This window comes from Oncorhynchus mykiss, chromosome 23, assembly GCF_013265735.2.
Source record: "Oncorhynchus mykiss isolate Arlee chromosome 23, USDA_OmykA_1.1, whole genome shotgun sequence".
Classification (NCBI taxonomy): Eukaryota; Metazoa; Chordata; class Actinopteri; order Salmoniformes; family Salmonidae; genus Oncorhynchus; species Oncorhynchus mykiss.
In genome coordinates this window covers 50023693-50044415 of record NC_048587.1, presented here as the reverse complement: position 1 = coordinate 50044415, position 20723 = coordinate 50023693, and the positions used below count along the sequence as shown (strand labels likewise).

Genomic DNA, 20723 nt, shown 5'->3' with positions numbered 1-20723 from the left:
GTGCAAACACAGTGACAGGAACAATCACCCACAAAACCCAACACCAAACAGGCTACCTAAATATGGTTCCCAATCAGAGACAATGACTAACACCTGCCTCTGATTGAGAACCATATCAGGCCAAACATAGAAATAGACAAACTAGACATGTAACATAGAATGCCCACTCAGATCACACCCTGACCAAACAAAACATAGAAACATACAAAGCAAACTATGGTCAGGGTGTGACAGCACTGGAGATGTGGGTGTGTGCTAGCTAGTGGGTCTGGGCAGGTGTGATGTAGTTGATGTTTGTATAATGTTGTCGTTTGTATGTGTATGTTTTGTGTTGTTTATAAAATACCCGATAAAATCTTGAAACAACAAATAAAAGATTCAATAAAGGTATTTGACATCTGCGCTGGAATTAAAGCCTCTCTGTAGCATTTATCCATGACAGTTATATCTTAATGTAAGTTAGGCTAGTTGGTTAGCGAACAGGCTACCAAGAGCTGTACCTCATTCCCATCAGGTCCAGATTAAGGGTTTGGTTTGATCTCTGACTCGCCTGCTGGTTGGCTCCCAGGTCTCTCCAACCAATACCATCTTCCAGAACGATGATGAAGTTGGGTCTCCTGGTGCCTGACTCCATGACTCCTGACTCACTGTGTGGAACAGTAGTCCACAGAGCAGGGTCCCAGATAATAGGAGCATGGAGACACCCACTGTCGTTCTGGTTCAAGACCTGGGAGAGTGACAGAGTAAGACAAGACAAAGAACTGATCAAACCTAAGGTCCCAAGAGACACTTTGTAGCAGCTTTGGGTTGAATCATTTAATATTAAAATGATCATGGTCAAGTGCAAAAACAGCACAGGATGAGGACTACTCAGACCCACTGCACACAGACTGCACTGTGACCGTTATCAGCTGGAGGGGGCTGCAGCAGACTGATATAGGACAGAGTTGACTGACTGTAACCCGATCCTCTTAACTCCTGTATTTCCTCATGATTGTCAGTGTCAGTGTGAGTGTGTATGTGTATGTGAGGATGTGTATGTGAGAGAGAGAGAGAGAGAGAGAGAGAGAGAGAGAGAGAGAGAGAGAGAGAGAGAGAGAAGGAGAGAGAGAGAGAGAGAGTGCAGCAGTAAGGTTCTCACTGGTTTCACACAACATTAATTGAACAGCACACAGGGTTACTCTACAGCGCACAGGTAAGAGTTATGCAATACTAATTGAAGTAAACATTCTGTATCTGACTGAGAAGTATTGATTGAAAGGGAGCAACGAGTGAGCTGGCAAAGAATACATCTAGTTATATACAATCTAAGTTGCCAGCAGCATGAATGAGACCCGTACAATGGGTAGTTCAATGCGGTCATTCACAAACTTGTGCTACCTTTAAATTCAAGTTGTGGACGATTTAAATCAAGTTAGCATTGGAAACTGAGTCTCCGAAAGGGACTTTCCTCTCCTCATCTCTCTTCTCCTTAAATCATCAAAATATAGGATAAGTGGAAGCAATATGACAGAGACTAACCCAGGGGATTTGCATTCACCTGTGGTTCTTCGAGATCAGTTCACTAAAGGTAAGGAATAAGGCTAGGAGCCTACAGCTCTGTTCTAGTATATTACCTTTGTGGACAGTTCCAAATTAAAAACCTTGTATAGCTCACTCATGAGGCCCAATAATCACCCCTGTAGCCTAGTTATAATCTAGTTATATTTTCATTGTGGTTAATTATTTTCTATGTGGTTATTTTCATTAACATTAATTTGTGATTCAAATACTTGGACAGCTTATAGCTTACAGTTTATACTCAAATTGGTTAGGTGTGAAATTTCTGAAGACTCTAGACAGCCCTAGAACAGGGCCCTTTTTGTAGTCCCGTGGATCAATTTCCAAAGACAAAACAATATATATACTTGTGTGGCACCTACCCCCATCCCTGCTTTAGAATGTAGGATAACATGACATCATGAGCTAAGACAAGTATTGGTATTATTCTTTAGGCTAAGTCAAGTCTATAGTACTATCTGCTGTTGTCTTTCCTTTGACCATCTTTGGCTGATGGGTTGTCGACCCACACAGATCTATGCACACACACTTTTGATTAAAAGACAGAGACAGACAAGTCAGCACTGCAGAATGAGTAAAGAGAGTTGTGTTGGATGAGTTGCCAATGCCATAGGCTATTGACCAGAGATAGCATTGCTTATTCATTCATTGAGAAAAGGCTAACTGGATATGAGGACTGGCAATAAAGGCGGAGAGTGAGGCAGGTTTATGCGTGTGTAAACACATGATGGTTGTGTATTGACGTTGTGCTAAATAGCGCAGTAGCATTGATTAGGGTCCTTGATACAAAACAAACGTTGCGTTGATATAGCAGACAGCTGTCCTAAAAAGTCACATTGTTTCCGATGTAAGTAACATCATAACATTGCCTGAAACGAGAATAGTTTGTTACTAACATATGAGATTGTGAACGATATTTAATATTGCCATTTTACCATATAACCCACAGGTAACTATTAGTGCTGAGCGGTTAACCGACATCTATTTTGGGGGGGGGCGGGGTTGACCGAGATCGGTTCAATTACCTGTACTTCAATTCCATTTAGTTCCGTTTTTTTGTGAGCCTAAAGCCCCCTTTCTCTTGAGAGAAATCAAATCATTCACCAGAGAATGGAACGCTGGGCTGAAGGGAGTTTTAGTTTTCATTAAAGAAATATTCCGCCTAGTTCAGCCCAGAAAAGTTGTAATTAACTACAATGACCGTGATCCATTGCGCCTTATCCGGCTCGGACATAGATGGATACACTTACACTTTAACGCCTACTAAATTAGGTTAGATACAGACAGAACGCATACACGAACAGATAGCATTCGAGATGAATGTACACAACACAAGGAAGAAAGATATGGATAGAGAGATCGTAAAATTATACCTTAAGTACTTTGAAGAACTAGTCAAATGATTTAATCAGACAGCTCTGCTGGCTAGCCTAGCTAAATAGATGACAGTACAGTATTGGGAGCAGAGAGAACGTTGTCTGGCCGTTTGGCAGCTACTTCCAGAGCAGCGATGTGATGATGACTTTTAAGGAATGAAAAATAATAGTCATCAAATAACAGCTAAGTAATATACACAACATAAATATTTTATTATTTCATAGTAATTTCCTATTTTCTATTGATGTCAACCCAATGTGGAACTGACAGAGACAATTTAATATTTTAAATGTTTTGGCAATTTAATGAATGTTAACTGTTTTGGGCTTGGGAATTTCCATTAAAAAGCTATAATTAAAAAAAAAATGCAATTCATGTTTAAAAAATTGATCAAAATCGAAAACGGTGTTTATTTTTAATAATGAACCAACACCAAACCTACCTCAAAGAGCACTAATCACTCAGCACTAGTAAATCAGTACTTGAATTACCACTTTACGTGCACGACCACGCCAACAATGAGCGTTCACACATATGCTCACAGTTACCATTGTTACAGTTGCGAGGGAAACTGCAGATCTTTTTTTTTTTGCCCTTCATTAAGTATTCACACACTTTGGCATTTTCCACATTTAAAATTGATTCAATTGAGCTTTTTGTGTCACTGGCCTACAGACAATACCCTATAATGTGGAAGTGGAATAATCTTTTGTTCGATTTTTTTTAAACAAATTAATTAAAAATGAAAAGCTGAAATGTTTTGTGTCAGTAAGTATTCAACTTTGTTATGGTAAGCCTAAATATGTTCAGGAGTACAAATATGCTTAACAAGTCATATAATAAGTTGCATAGACTGAAATAATAGTTTAGCATAATTGTTTTAATGACTAACTCCTCTCTGTACGCCACATACAATTACAGTGCATTTGGAAAGCATTCAGTCCCCTTGAATTCTTCCACATTTTGTTACAGCGTTATTCTAAAATGTATTTAATAGCCCCCCCCCCCCCCCCCATCAATCTACACACAATACCCTATAATGACAAAAAAAATATAATAAAAAGCTAAAATACTGTACTTTGCTCCATTCATCTTTCCCTCGATCCTGACTAGTCTCCCAGTCCCTGCTGCTGCTGCCCCCCCCCCCCCCCCAATTATTATTATTTTTTAAATGTAACCTTTATTTAACTAGTGAAGTCAGTTAAGAACAAATTCTTATTTACAATGACGGGCTACCGGAGAACAGTGGGTTGTTCAGGGGCCGAACGACAGACTTTTACCGCGTCAGCTCGGGGATTCAATCCAGCAACCTTTTGGTTACTGGCCCAATGCTCTAACCACTGCCGCCCCAAATTGTCCAATCAATTAAATTTACCAAAGGTGGACTCCAATCAAGTTGTAGAAACATCTCAAGGATGATCAATGGAAACAGGATGTACCTGAGCTCAATTTCGAGTCTCATAGCAAAGGTTCTGAATACCTCGAATCAAATCAAATCAAATGTATTTATATAGCCCTTTGTACATCAGCTGATATCTCAAAGTGCTGTACAGAAACCCAGCCTAAAACCCCAAACAGCAAGCAATGCAGGCGTAGAAGCACGGTGGCTAGGAAAAACTCCCTAGAAAGGCCAAAACCTAGGAAGAAACCTAGAGAGGAACCAGGCTATGTGGGGTGGCCAGTCCTCTTCTGGCTGTGCCGGGTGGAGATTATAACAGAACATGGCCAAGATGTTCAAATGTTCATAAATGACCAGCATGGTCAAATAATAATAAGGCAGAACAGTTGAAACTGGAGCAGCAGCACGGCCAGGTGGACTGGGGACAGCAAGGAGTCATCATGTCAAGTAGTCCTGAGGCATGGTCCTAGGGCTCAGGTCCTCCGAGAGAGAGAAAGAAAGAGAGAAAGAGAGAATTAGAGAGAGCACACTTAAATTCACACAGGACACTGAATAGGACAGGAGAAGTACTCCAGATATAACAAACTGACCCTAGCCCCCCGACACAAACTACTGCAGCATAAATACTGGAGGCTGAGACAGGAGGGGTCAGGAGACACTGTGGCCCCATCCAAGGGGCCCCAATAGCTGCTTTCACTTCATCATTATGGGTTATTTTGTGTAGATTGATGAGGGAAAAAAATGTATTTAATTTTAGATTACGGCTGTAACTAACAAAAAGTGGAAAAAGTGACCTAAGGGCACCTATTGGTAGATGGGTAAAAATAAAAGGCAGACATTGAATATCCATTTGAGAATGGCAAAGTTATTAATTACACTTTGGATGGTGTATCAATTAACCCAGTCACTACAAAGACACCGTCCTTCCTAACTCAATTTCCAGAGAGAAAGGAAACCAATGGTGAGGCCAATGGTAAATTTAAAACAGTTACAGAGTTTAATGGTTGTTATGGGAGCAAACTCAGGATGGTTCAACAACATTGTAGTTACTCCACAATACTAACTTAATTGACAAAGTGAAAAGAAGCAATCCTGTACAGAATAGAAATATTTCAAAGCAGGCCTCCTGTTTGCAACAAGGCACTAAAGTAATACTGCAAAAAAATATATCAAAGCAATTAACTTTTGTCCTGAATACAAAGTGTTATGAAAATCCAATACAACCATTACTGAGTACCACTCTCCATATTTTCAAGCATAAAAATAAAATACAACAAATAAAAATCGTTAAGGACTTGGGAGTTTTTCAGGATAAAAAAGAAATGGAGCTAAGCACAGGCAAAACCCTAGAGGAAACCTGGTTCAGTCTGCTTTCCACCAGACACTAGGAGATTAATTCACCTTTCAGCAGGACAATAACCTAAAACACAATGCCAAATCTACACTGGAATTGCTTGCCAAGAAGACAGTGAATGTTCCTGAGTGGCCAAGTTACAGTTTTGACTTACATTTACTTGAAAATCTATGGAAATACCTGAAAATGGTTGTCTAGCAATGATCAACAACCAATTTGACAGAGCTTGAAGAATTTAGAAAATGATAATGGGCAAGTGTTGCACAATCCAGGTGTGGAAAGCTCTTGAGACTTACCCAGAAAGATTCACAACTGATATTACTGCCAAAGGTGTTTCTACAAAGTGACTCAGGGGTGTGAATACCTATGTAAATGAGATATTTCTGTATTTCATTTTCAATAAATTTGCTAAAATTTCAAAAAAACAATTTTCACTGTCATTATGTGGTATTGTATAGGAGAGATTCTTATTTTTTTAATACATTTTGAATTCAAGTTGTAACAACACAATTAGGAATAAATCAAGGGGTATGAATACTTTCTGAAGGCACTGTATATGTCCGACTTGTACAATATATTAACCTTATATCATAGCCTACTAATAACATTTGCATTATTAACTGCATTTATTCTCTTTCCAATCCAAGGGGGAATTATGGTGTAGATATTGGGTGGTGGGGGGGGGGGGGGGGGGGGGGGGGGGACAATTTTCAGACGGGGAACATTACTTATTATGCCGCTCTTGAGTGGTATATGGAGGGATATTTTTTAAAAGACAGTATAAGTGGAAGGATAAGTCATCACCTTCATTAATTAATATATTTTCAGACAAATATTAAGAAGACACAAGATGAATACTGAGTTGTATTATAATGATGCAAACATGCATATTTATGTATTGTAAGAAGACTGAGTTTTATTATAATGATGATCATAAATATTTACATATAAAAACGTTTCTGCAATAGTACAGTTTGACATGGCTTTATGGTCTCTCGAGGGATATTTTTGAAAACACTAAGTGGAAGGATAAGTCACCATCAGCAATCAAATTATTTCAAGGCAAATATTAAGAAGACACAAAAGAGGAAGACTGAGTACAATGATGCACATTCATATTTACATAGGATATCATCTACTAAGTTGATCATACATTTACTATTAAGTTTTGTAGTTTTCCTAGTTGACAGGTGGAAGACACACTTGGGGGACTGAGCTAAAAGATACCTTATAGTATATTTAGAGTCCTGATATTCAGTCTAACAAACAGCTGTCAGGGGAGAGTCTATATTGAAACTGTAAATTAGGAGGTTGCTGATAGAGACTGGGCTTTTCTAGGAGTCAGACAATAGCTGGACTCTGAAGATGGCTGACCGTAGCTGGACTGGACTAAACTTGGAAGGCAGGCAGTGACTGGGCTCTGAAGGTGGCTGACAGAGACTGGACTTTACCTTTTCTAGGAGGCAGACAGTAGCTGGGCTCTGAAGGTGATTGGCAGAGCCTGGACTGGAATTTGAAAGTCTGGGCTAAACTTGGAAGAAGGCAGACATTGGCTGGGCTCTGAAGGTGGCTGACAGAACGGGCTTGACCTGTCTAAGAGGCAGACAGCTACTAAAAGAAACAATTGGAAAACGAGACTGTCTTATGTTGTAGCAACTAAACTGTCCCTTAGTGGTAGAGCGTGCTCACTCCCTGGATGTTGTGTGCTCAAGGTTGTATTTGTTCTCAGTAGTTTTTTTAATTAGTATATATTTTTCTCCCCAATTTTGTGTTATCCAATTGCGATACAATTACGATCTTGTCTCATCGCTGCAACTCCCCAACGGGGCTCAGGAGAGGCAACAGTCGAGTCATGTGTCCTCTGAAACATGACCCGCCAAACCGCGCTTTTTTAACACCTGCCCACTTAACCCGGAAGCCAGCTGAACCAATGTGTCAGAGGAAACAATGTTCAATTGACGACCAAAGTCAGCATGCAGGTACCCGGCCCGCCACAAGGAGTCACTATAGCGTGATGAGCCAAGTAAATGCCGCTACCTCGGCTGGGTCTGAGGTGCAGGAAGTGGAGATTAATTGGGTGGTTGGAGCAAATGTCTTATCTGCCTGGGCTTGGGGTATGTGGTGGCTGGCCACATCCAACCTGGCTCCTGAGCGATCTGTCGCCGGTTACTGGAGGCTACTTGAAGAGACCGCTTCTGTCTGCCTCGGTCAAGCACTGCTTGCCTCTCTTCCCAGACTTGTTGATGAAGGTCCGGTCCCACTGCTGTGATCCGGTCCTACGTGGACTTTCGAGACCGGGCTAGCTAAACGAGCGCTGCATAGCGTGTAGCCAGTTTGGCTAACTCGCAGAGGTGAGCTAGCTATTCTTGCCTCCTCATTCTAGACTTATGTACACTCAGCTAGCACGTCAGAGTCTACAAATTCAGAATGCTCACGAGCTGCCGGCTACTATAGAGACACATCTGTAGTGGTGTGGAAATGATCCAACCATTATGTAGAAATTATGTTGAATTTATTAATAAACTACATTTATCAATCTGATTCCAATATTATGTGAATAAATGCAACAGGCCGTGTACGTCTCTGGAGGATCTAGTCAAGGTAGCAAGCCTTGCATCACCTCTCAGTATGCATTTAATGAACATGTGTCTAACTTGCACCGTTATGCAATTATTAAGAGAGTAGATACAAATGGCTAATCATGGCAACCAATGTTCTAACATTAACTTATTGAGGCAAGCAGATCAGCGATTTCAAGGTGGAGCCCAAGCATGTGCTATGCATAGTGTATATAACAATTACCAACAGACCTACTCAATTATAAACGATAGTCAAATAGTTACTCTGTAAAATGAGGAATGCATTTATTCAATTCAACTAATAACATTTATTAGGGATAATTATGAAAACACAGAGATGAAAGATCAATGATTTTATAATAAAAAAGATTGTATTGGTGAAATATTTGGGTAAGCCTGACTTCTGTTGGCATCCATGAATACATATGCACGCATCATTGAGAGATTCTGCAGTGCAGAATATCCTAGTTATCACTGTGAAATAATCTGCTTTAACTAGATTGTTTCATTGTGCCATCTTAATGCAATGCAATGAATGGTCAAAGACAAACTTACATTTCTTTACAACAAGAAATTACACATCATTCATCTACCTTAACCTGATCTTACTTTCTGATTCGGAACTTTGTGTTTGCGATGTTCTTGTTGCTCACTTGAGTCAAGCTGCGAAAAGAGGTAGAAGGCATTTTTGCAAAAGCTATTCTTTCAAGGAGGGGAGAGGGAGGGGCACACGAGAGGGGCGCATTCCATTCCAGAAGATACATGTGTTTTCTGAAATGGAATGAGGCCGGTCTTACTGCGGGGCAGGTGCTGGCATGGCTAAGGTTGCTGAGCAGCATACTGAAATTAGTGGGAGAAGGGTGTATAGACAGTGGGAGAGGGGCGTATAGACAGTGGGAGAGGGGCGTATAGACAGTGGGAGAGGGGCACATAGACAGTGGGACGTATAGACAGTGGGAGAGGGGCGTATAGACAGTGGGAGAGGGGCACATAGACAGTGGGAGAAGGGCACATAGACAGTGGGAGAGGGGCGTATAGACAGTGGGAGAGGGGCACATAGACAGTGGGAGAGGGGCACATAGACAGTGGGAGAGGGGCACATAGACAGTGGGAGAGGGGCACATAGAGAGTGGGAAAGGGGCGCATAGACAATGGCAGAGGGGCATATAGACAATGGCAGAGGGGCGTATAGACAGTGGGAGAGGGGCACATAGACAGTGGGAGAGGGACACATAGAGAGTGGGAGAGGGGCACATACAGTGGGGGAAAAAAGTATTTAGTCAGCCACCAATTGGGCAAGTTTTCCCACTTAAAAAGATGAGAGGCCTGTAATTTTCATCATAGGTACACTTCAACTATGACAGACAAAATGAGAAAAAAAATCCAGAAAATCACATTGTAGGATTTTTAATGAATTTATTTGCAAACTATGGTGGAAAATAAGTATTTGGTCAATAACAAAAGTTTATCTTAATACTTTGTTATATACCCTTTGTTGGCAATGACAGAGGTCAAACGTTTTCTGTAAGTCTTCACAAGGTTTTCACACACTGTTGCTGGTATTTTGGCCCATTCCTCCATGCAGATCTCCTCTAGAGCAGTGATGTTTTGGGGCTGTTGCTGGGCAACACGGACTTTCAACTCCCTCCAAAGATTTTCTATGGGGTTGAGATCTGGAGACTGGCTAGGCCACTCCAGGACCTTGAAATGCTTCTTACGAAGCCACTCCTTCGTTGCCCGGGCGGTGTGTTTGGGATCACTGTTATGCTGAAAGACCCAGCCACGTTTCACCTTCAATGCCCTTGCTGATGGAAGGAGGTTTTCACTCAAAATCTCACGATACATGGCCCCATTCATTCTTTCCTTTACACGGATCAGTCGTCCTGGTCCCTTTGCAGAAAAATAGCCCCAAAGCATGATGTTTCCACCCCCATGCTTCACAGTAGGTATGGTGTTCTTTGGATGCAACTCAGCATTCTTTGTCCTCCAAACACAACGAGTTGAGTTTTTACCAAAAAGTTATATTTTGGTTTCATCTGACCATATGACATTCTCCCAATCTTCTTCTGGATCATCCAAATGCTCTCTAGCAAACTTCAGATGGGCCTGGACATGTACTGGCTTAAGCAGGGGGACCCGTCTGGCACTGCAGGATTTGAGTCCCTGGCGGCGTATTGTGTTACTGATGGTAGGCTTTGTTACTTTGGTCCCAGGTCTCTGCAGGTCATTCACTAGGTCCCCCCGTGTGGTTCTGGGATTTTTGCTCACCGTTCTTGTGATCATTTTGACACCACGGGGTGAGATCGTGCATGGAGCCCCAGATCGAGGGAGATTATCAGTGGTCTTGTATGTCTTCCACTTCCTAATAATTGCTCCCACAGTTGATTTCTTCAAACCAAGCTGCTTACCTATTGCAGATTCAGTCTTCCCAGCCTGTTGCAGGTCTACAATTTTGTTTCTGGTGTCCTTTGACAGCTCTTTGGTCTTGACCATAGTGGAGTTTGGAGTGTGACTGTTTGAGGTTGTGGACAGGTGTATTTTATACTGATAACAAGTTCAAACAGGTGCCATTAATACAGGTAACGAGTGGAGGACAGAGGAGACTCTTAAAGAAGAAGTTACAGGTCTGTGAGAGCCAGAAATCTTGCTTGTTTGTAGGTGACCAAATACTTATTTTCTACCATAATTTGCAAATGAATTCATACAAAATCCTACAATGTGATTTTCTGGATTTCTTTTCTCATTTGTCTGTCATAGTTGAAGTGTACCTATGATGAAAATTACAGGCCTCTCTCATCTTTTTAAGTGGGAGAACTTGCACAATTGGTGGCTGACTAAATACTTTTTTGCCCCACTGTAGACAGTGGGTGCAGGGCATAGAGACAGTGGGTGCAGGGCATAGAGACAGTGGGTGCAGGGCATAGAGACAGTGGGTGCAGGGCATAGAGACAGTGGGTGCAGGGCGTAGAGACAGTGGGTGAAGGGCGTAGAGACAGTGGGTGAAGGGCGTAGAGACAGTGGGTGAAGGGCGTAGAGACAGTGGGTGAAATTATGTTGAATTTATTAATAAACTACATTTATCAATCTGATTCCAATATTATGTGAATAAATGCAACAGGCCGTGTACGTCTCTGGAGGATCTAGTCAAGGTAGCAAGCCTTGCATCACCTCTCAGTATGCATTTAATGAACATGTGTCTAACTTGCACCGTTATGCAATTATTAAGAGAGTAGATACAAATGGCTAATCCTGGCAACCAATGTTCTAGCATTAACTTATTGAGGCAAGCAGATCAGCGATTTCAAGGTGGAGCCCAAGCATGTGCTATGCATAGTGTATATAACAATTACCAACAGACCTACTAAATTATAAACGATAGTCAAATAGTTACTCTGTAAAATGAGGAATGCATTTATTCAATTCAACTAATAACATTTATTAGGGATAATTATGAAAACACAGAGATGAAAGATCAATGATTTTATAATAAAAAAGATTGTATTGGTGAAATATTTGGGTAAGCCTGACTTCTGTTGGCATCCATGAATACATATGCACGCATCATTGAGAGATTCTGCAGTGCAGAATATCCTAGTTATCACTGTGAAATAATCTGCTTTAACTAGATTGTTTCATTGTGCCATCTTAATGCAATGCAATGAATGGTCAAAGACAAACTTACATTTCTTTACAACAAGAAATTACACATCATTCATCTACCTTAACCTGATCTTACTTTCTGATTCGGAACTTTGTGTTTGCGATGTTCTTGTTGCTCACTTGAGTCAAGCTGCGAAAAGAGGTAGAAGGCATTTTTGCAAAAGCTATTCTTTCAAGGAGGGGAGAGGGAGGGCACACGAGAGGGGCGCATTCCTTTCCAGAAGATACATGTGTTTTCTGAAATGGAATGAGGCCGGTCTTACTGCGGGGCAGGTGCTGGCATGGCTAAGGTTGCTGAGCAGCATACTGAAATTAGTGGGAGAAGGGTGTATAGACAGTGGGAGAGGGACACATAGACAGTGGGAGAGGGGCACATAGACAGTGGGAGAGGGGCACATAGACAGTGGGAGAGGGGCACATAGACAGTGGGAGAGGGGCACATAGACAGTGGGAGAGGGGCACATAGACAGTGGGAGAGGGGCACATAGACAGTGGGAGAGGGGCACATAGACAGTGGGAGAAGGGTGTATAGACAGTGGGAGAGGGGCTTATAGACAGTGGAAGAGGGGCTTATAGACAGTGGAAGAGGGGCTTATAGACAGTGGAAGAGGGGCTTATAGACAGTGGAAGAGGGGCTTATAGACAGTGGAAGAGGGGCTTATAGACAGTGGAAGAGGGGCTTATAGACAGTGGGAGAGGTGTATAGACAGTGGGAGAGGTGTATAGACAGTGGGAGAGGTGTATAGACAGTGGGAGAGGTGTATAGACAGTGGGAGAGGGGCACATAGACAGTGGGAGAGGGGCACATAGACATTGGGAGAGGGGCACATAGACAGTGGGAGAGGGGCACATAGACAGTGGGAGAAGGGTGTATAGACAGTGGGAGAGGGGCTTATAGACAGTGGAAGAGGGGCTTATAGACAGTGGGAGAGGGGCGTATAGACAGTGGGAGAGGGGCGTATAGACAGTGGGAGAGGGGCTTATAGACATTGGGAGAGGGGCTTATAGACATTGGGAGAGGGGCTTATAGACAGTGGGAGAGGGGCTTATAGACAATGGGAGAGGGGCTTATAGACAGTGGGAGAGGGGCACGTAGACAGTGGGAGAGGGGCTTATAGACAGTGGGAGAGGGGCACGTAGACAGTGGGAGAGGGGCGTATAGACAGTGGGAGAGGGGCGTATAGACAGTGGGAGAGAGGTGTATAGACAGTGGGCGAGGGACACATAGGCAGTGGGAGAGGGGCACGTAGACAGTGGGAGAGGGGCACATAGACAGTGGGAGAGGGGCACGTAGACAGTGGGAGAGGGGCACGTAGACAGTGGGAGAGGGGCACGTAGACAGTGGGAGAGGGGCACGTAGACTATGGGAGAGGGGCACATAGACAGTGGGAGAAGGGTGTATAGACAGTGGGAGAGGGGCGTCTAGACAGTGGGAGAGGGGCGTCTAGACAGTTGGAGAGGGCCTTATAGACAGTGGGAGAAGGGCTTATAGACAGTGGGAGCGGGGCTTATAGACAGTGGGAGAGGGGCTTATAGACAGTGGGAGAGGGGCACGTAGACAGTGGTAGAGGGGCACGTAGACAGTGGGAGAGGGGCGTATAGACAGTGGGAGAGAGGTGTATAGACAGTGGGCGAGGGACACATAGGCAGTGGGAAAGGGGCACGTAGACAGTGGGAGAGGGGCACGTAGATAGTGGGAGAGGGGCACGTAGACAGTGGGAGAGGAGCACGTAGACAGTGGGAGAGGAGCACGTAGACAGTGGGAGAGGAGCACGTAGACAGTGGGAGAAAGGCACGTAGACAGTGGGAGAGGGGAGTATAGACAGTGTGAGAGGGGCGTATACACAGTGGGAGAGGGGCGTATAGACAGTGGGAAAGGGGCACGTAGACAGTGGGAAAGGGGCACGTAGACAGTGGGAGAGGAGCACGTAGACAGTGGGAGAAAGGCACGTAGACAGTGGGAGAAAGGCACGTAGACAGTGTGAGAGGGGAGTATAGACAGTGTGAGAGGGGCGTATAGACAGTGGGAGAGGGACATATAGACAGTGGGAGAGGGACACATAGACAGTGGGAGAGGGGCATATAGACAGTGGGAAAGGGGCGTATAGACAGTGGGAGAGGGGCACATAGACAGTGGGAGAGGGGCACATAGACAGTGGGAGAGGGGCACATAGACAGTGGGAGAGGGGCACATAGACAGTGGGAGAGGGGCACATAGACAGTGGGAGTGGGGCACAGACAGTGGGTGAAGGGTGTAGAGACAGTGGGTGAAGGGCATAGAGACAGTGGGTGAAGGACAAAGAGACAGTGGGTGAAGGACATAGAGACAGTGGGTGAAGGACATAGAGACAGTGGGTGAAGGGTATAGAGACAGTGGGTAAAGGGCATAGAGACAGTGGGTGAAGGACAAAGAGACAGTGGGTGAAGGACATAGAGACAGTGGGTGAAGGACATAGAGACAGTGGGTGAAGGACAAAGAGACAGTGGGTGAAGGACAAAGAGACAGTGGGTGAAGGATAGAGACAGTGGGTGAAGGACAAAGAAACAGTGGGTGAAGGACAAAGAAACAGTGGGTGAAGGACAAAGAAACAGTGGGTGAAAGGCATAGAGACAGTGGGTGAAGGGCATAGAGACAGTGGGTGAAGGACATAGAGACAGTGGGTGAAGGGCGTAGAGACAGTGGGTGAAGGACAAAGAGACAGTGGGTGAAGGGCATAGAGACAGTGGGTGAAGGGCGTAGAGACAGTGGGTGAAGGGCGTAGAGACAGTGCAGCTGAGCGGAGGAGGTACAGGGCATCCACATTATTTTTATTGATTTTAAATCAATTATTGGGGGGATGAATCGACCTGTTCTGAATGTTGTGGGGGGACATATCTCCCCTGCCAATTACAAGCATCATTTACTTTACTTTTCTATGAACTGTGATACCTTTTCAAAAAGTGATTTATTGCCCACCTTCCCTACAGAATCGCATGCTCCATCCATGACAGTGTGGGGGTCCAGAGTGAAGCGCTGCATGGGGCCTATCGTCTACACAGCTCCCCCAGATGGTGGCTGGGGCTGGGTGGTGGCGGTCTCCTTCTTCCTGGTGGAAGTGTTCACCTACGGAGTCATCAAGAGCCTGGGCATCTTCCTCCAGGACCTGATGGGGGAGTTTGGGGAGAGCAACAGCCGAGTCTCTTGGATCATCTCCATCTGTGTCTTCGTCATGGCCTTCACTGGTGAGACTAGGGGCAGCATCAGGGTCTAGGGCTGGGGTGTTTTTGGAGAGCTGCAGGGTGTGCGGGCATTTGTTACTAGCCCAGCACTGATTGAAATAATCAGATTTATGCTAAGCTGAATCAATGCTGGGCTAGAACGACAGGCTCAGGAGCTCAAAATAAATGCTTTTAAAAGGTGACAACACTGTGATAACACTCAGCTACAAAAGGTCAGATGCTCTAAAGTGTGCTAACCAGAGATACCTGTCCCCTTTCAGCTCCTCTCGCTTCTGTGATGACCAACCGGTTTGGCTTCCAGACAGTTGTTATGATTGGTGGACTCCTCATCTCCATAGGAACCATCGCCAGTGGCTTCACCAAATCCATCAACGAGATGTACATCACCATCGGACTCGTTGCAGGTATTAGAAACAAACACACAATTGATCATCACAACTGTCACAGTGCCACCAGTGTTTCACCAGTGTGCTTGTGTCCTCCTCCCTCCACAGGTCTGGGGTACTGTCTGACCTTCTTGCCCACCATTACTCTCCTGTCCCAGTACTTCTCCCACCGACGCTCCCTGGTCACAGCTGTCGCCTCCACAGGAGAGTCCTTCTCTGTGTTCACGCTCGCCCCAGGTAAAAGGTCACAAGGGGACTTGAACACTCTGCTTACTAGCTAGCAAAGTTTATCTTAAAAAACAGCTAATGTTTCAGTTTACCAACCTTCCCATTCTCTTAATCTTACTTCTCTCAATTGCTTTTTCATTTCACATTAACCCGCATTTAATTTTAGGAGGGATTGCAAACCCTGACCACCATTTGAAACACTCTCCTCTCTGTTCTCCCCTCTGCTCCTCAGCCTTCTCTGCTCTAAGGGACTGTATCGGCTGGCGTTACACCCTGGTGGTGATCGGAGCTCTACAGGGCATCATCATCATCTGTGGAGTTCTGCTAAGACCCATCATCATCAGACCTGGACCAGCCACGGAGAAAGAAACTGATGGACTGGCTGACAAAGAGCTGAAGGCTCTGAACACAGAGGAGGAGTACTACAGTAAGGAGAGGTTGTACACTAAGGGCAGTTCATATGTTAAGGATGGGTCTTACACACTGCAGAGGGATAGCAAGCTGGCTCATCGTTACTCCCTGAGCTCTGGAGAGTCTGTAAACTCTGAAGTTCAGTCCCTCCATCACCAGGTCCTGGAGGACGGCAGTAAGGCAGGGGAGGAGATAGAGGAGGAGGAGGCGTCTTCACAGAGGTGCTTAGGAAGCAAGGAGAAGGAGATGGAGAAGGACGAGGAGACGGAGGAGAAGGATGAGAAGCAGACACAAACACTATCCCCCCAGAAACTCCTTGACTTCTCCATGTTAAGAGAAGGCAGCTTCATCTGCTACGCTCTCTTCGGCCTTTTTGCCACATTGGGTTTCTTCGCCCCTCAGCTCTACATCATCGAGCTGAGTGTGAACCGTGGCGTGATGCGTCACCGCGCCGCCCACATGCTCTCCGCCATGGCCTTTGCCGAGATCTTCGGCCGCCTCTCCATTGGTTGGGTGCTAGGCAGGAAGCTGTTCAGAGGCAGGAAGCCCCTGGTGCTGCTGGGATGTGTAGTTCTGCTGTGCCTGGTGCTGGTGGCCTTTACCCTGGTGTGGGAGTTCTGGGGCCTGGCCGTGTGTTGTGGGTTCTATGGGTTTTTTATAGGCACCGTGTCGTCGACACATATACCCATGCTGGCAGAGGAGGATGTGGTGGGCATAGAAAGGATGTCGTCAGCTGTGGGGGTCTATGTGTTTATACAAAGTTTCGCTGGGCTGGCGGGACCACCTCTGGGAGGTAAGCGATGCATTCAAATCTCTTTTTCACAGACTTCTGTCATGTCACCTCTCTTTTGCTCTCTCTGATATGTAGCACCAGTTTTATTTTCATTGTCATCAAAGGAAAATAACACAAACTTGCTTAATTTGTGCATCATTTTAATGAATGAGTTTGTTTAACATATACAATTTATATTGTGTTCTCTCAGGTGTTCTTGTGGACCTGACTCAGAACTACGGCTCAGCGTTCTACTCCTGTGCGGTGGGAATGAGTCTAGGGGCTGTGTTCCTGGGTCTGGTACGACCAGCGAAGAGAGGCCTGCTCTGCTGCAGCACAACCAGGCCTCAGAGCATTTCGTATTATTCTGTATGTAAATCCGAGACACTACATTTACTATGATATGTTACATTTCGTACGGTATGTATTAATTTGTGGAAGTTCATCATCCAAATCGTATGATATGGTACAAATTACAATTCATATTTTATGTTATGAATTTGCAAAACGTATGATATGTTACGAAATCTCGCTAGGTGCCCAGATTGCTAACATTAGCTAGCTCGCTAACATTAGCTAGGCTAGGAGTTAGGGTTAGGGTTAAGATTTAGGGGTTAGGATAAATGGTTAAGGTTAGGATTAGCTAAAATGGTTAGGGTTTTTACTTACAGAATAATACGAAGTGCTCTGAGACCAGGTTGTACAGCAGGAGGGGGGATCAGAACCTCCCAGAACCCATGCAGGTGGGGCCGGGGAACCCTGTACCTCAGCGAGAGGGGAAGGAGGCCCAGGACAGAGACAGTCCTCAGGACTTCCTAGAAGTTAACCTTGATTTGGACCAGAAAACGTTACTGAAAAAGGCCAACAGATGACAATCTCTACTTGAAAAGACATCACAAAGGTCAGAAGGAAATCCCATAAGAGTCTGAACTGAAGTCTTAGTTGAACTAGTGCTGATTGAGATAAATCAGACAAATGTTTGAATAAAGATGTAGACTGCCATGGACTATCTATCCTGTGATTTCAGATCTGGTTTTGGGTGTCTGGAGAGTGGCTCACACTGAACAAAGGAAATCCCAATCACGGCCGGTTGTGATACAGCCTGAAATCGAACCAGGGTGTCTGTAGCGACGCTGAAATGCAGTGCCTTAGACTGCTGCGCCACACGGGAGCCCATGAACATGAACATGGCTCATGGTATTGTAAGAGAGGATACAAACAATATGTAGATACATGAAGTCAGCTGTGAAGAAACAATAACACCATGACATCATGTTGTATTCAATTACTTTTTAAACTTCACTTTACATTTTTTAGACAAAGCAATCACTTGGTACTAATAAAACATAAATATCACAATAATGTGTAAAGTCATTGAAGTGCTTTGAATAGAAATGTACATTCTAGGATCTTCCTCTCATCCTAGTGTATATTCATAAATCATATACATTTCCTGATTGTGACCATTCTAGAATTTAGAGGTAAATCTGGAGATTCTATTATCTCCAGACACCTCCTGAGCCACTGTCTGAAGGTCTGGAAGGGCAGAGTGGGTTTGGGACAGTAGGGCTCGGAGTCTGACTAGGAGATAGTGGGCTGTCCAGGGCTAGCTGTTCCCCCCTTCTCTATCCATCGCAGCAAGGTCTGAGAGAGACGAGATATACAGTGCGTTTGGAAAGTATTCAGACTTTTCCCACATTTTGTTATGTTACAGCCTTATTCAAAAATGGATGAAATTGTTTTTTTCCCCTCAAACTACACACAATACCCCATAATGACAAAGCAAAAACTTTTTTAAATTGATGCAAATATCACATTTACATAAGTATTCAGACCATTTACTCAGTACTTTGTTGAAGCACCTTTGGCAGCGTTTACAGCCTTGAGTCTTCTTGGGTAGGATGCTACAAGTTTGGCACACCTTTGGGGAGTTTCTCCCATTCTTCTCTGCAGATCCTCTCAATCTCTGTCAGGTTGGATGGACAGCATTGCTGCACAGCTTTTTTCAGGTCTCTCCAGAGATGTTCGTCGGGTTCTGTCTGGGCCGGGCTCTGGCTGGGCCACTCAAGGACATTCAGAGACTTGTCCCAAAGCCACTCCTGCGTTATCTTGGCTGTGTGCTTAGGGTCTTTGTCCTGTTGGAAGGTGAACCGTCGCCCCAGTCTGTGGTCCTGAGCGCTTTGGAGCAGGTTTTCATCAAGGATCTCTCTGTACTTTGCGCCGTTCTTCTTTGCCTCAACCCTGGCTAGTCTCCCAGCTCTACCGCTGAAAAACATTCCCACAGCATGATGCTGCCACCATCATGCTGCTGCCACTACCATGCTTCACCATAGGGATGATGCCAGGTTTTCTCCAGATGTGACATTTGGCATTCAGACCAAAGAGTTCAATCTTGGTTTCATCAGACCAGAGAGTCTTGTTTCTCATGGTCTGAGAGTCTTTAGGTGCATTTTGGCAAACTCCAAGCGGGCTATCATGTGGCTTTTACTGAGGAGAGGCTTCCTTCTGGCCACTACCATAAAGGCCAGATTGGTGGAGTGCTGCAGAGATGGTTGTCCTTCTGGAAGGATCTCCCATCTCCACATAGGTACTCTAGAGCACTGTCAGAGTGACCATCAGGTTCTTGGTCACCTCCCTGACCAAGGCCCTTCACCCTCGATTGGTCAGTTTGGCCAGGCAGCTAGGAAATGTCTTCCTGGTTCCAAACTTCTTCCATTTAACCCTCATGTTGTGTTCGTTTCATGTTAATTAATTCTGTGTTAATACATATATTATCACCTTATGTTGTGTTAGATCGTTTTATCAACTTAAGTTCTTGTGAACATTACAAGTTTTGAACTTGTTTTAGCTTTTTATGACCTGTAGGCCTCATTGACCTGAGCTCATACAACTTGTTTTTGAGTACAAAAAGCATAATGTATGGATCATTTTGACTGTAACGAATACTCGGATGAAACATATTGTGCTATTTATCACAGACTACTTTGTGTCGAGGTTTAACAAGGACTCTCTCCTTCTCACCAGTGTCATGAACAAAGATATGATCAAGAGCCTTACATACAGTATATCGTTTGGTCATTGTGCTGCCACAGAAAGAATTGTGAGCAAGGCCTCAAAAAAGCTTTATATACCAGAACTGTGAGGAAAGTTCTATATATTATTGAAACAATGTTGCTATTGTTTGTGAGAATGCCAACAGGTGTGGTTCCCGTGGGGGAAAGATTCTATTGGGGAAAGGTTCCCGTGGGGTTGCCATGGAAGCCAAGAAGGGGAGTGAGGTGTGTGTGTGTGTGCTCAAAATACACATGCATGTGGGGGTCTGGGAGAGGAAGTGTGTCCATCTGATGAATTGGCATGTGCCTGAACTCTATTTTATACACTAATTGTAATGTCACCCATTCATTTATAATGACCGGTCATTTTTGAATGGGAACACCACAGGTGTAAAAAAGTTAAATAAAACACCCAAAATGTAATGAAAATCGTCAAAAGTTTATTTTGTGTGTTCAGATGCCCTGTGTGGACAAAGTCATGGAACCTTATGACAATCAGATTAAATTAACTACAGTTTTCAGAGAGAAAACTTCCAATTCTACAGGAACACAGCAGGAGGATTAAGAATGATGGAGGCCACTGTGTTCTTGAGGACCTTCAATGCTGCAGAAATTTGTTGGTACCCTTCCCCAGATCTGTGCTTCGACACAATTCTGTCTCGGAGATCTATGGACAATTTCTTCAATCTCATGGCTTGGTTTTTGCTATGACATGCACTGTTAAC

At 44.2% G+C, this 20723-nt stretch overlaps 1 protein-coding gene across 3 annotated transcripts; it reads left to right on the top strand.

The window, feature by feature from the left end:
- Positions 1-1047: 1047 nt before the first annotated feature.
- On the top strand, positions 1048-18722 carry LOC110502925 (monocarboxylate transporter 7). 3 transcript variants are annotated; one of them, XM_036960714.1, is made up of 9 exons: positions 1048-1195; positions 1491-1570; positions 14897-15151; positions 15409-15552; positions 15643-15771; positions 15995-16966; positions 17157-17314; positions 17617-17846; positions 17973-18722. In XM_036960714.1, exons 2-8 carry the CDS (start codon positions 1507-1509, stop codon positions 17815-17817), a joined length of 1923 nt encoding a protein of 640 aa, XP_036816609.1. In that variant the 5' UTR covers positions 1048-1195; positions 1491-1506; the 3' UTR covers positions 17818-17846; positions 17973-18722. The 3 variants fall into 3 exon arrangements, with proteins under 3 accessions (XP_036816609.1, XP_036816610.1, XP_021436949.2); XM_036960715.1 differs by lacking the exons at positions 1048-1195; positions 1491-1570 and adding an exon at positions 1582-3124; XM_021581274.2 differs by lacking the exons at positions 1048-1195; positions 1491-1570 and having other exon boundaries at positions 14728-15151.
- The last annotated feature ends 2001 nt before the right edge of the window (positions 18723-20723 follow it).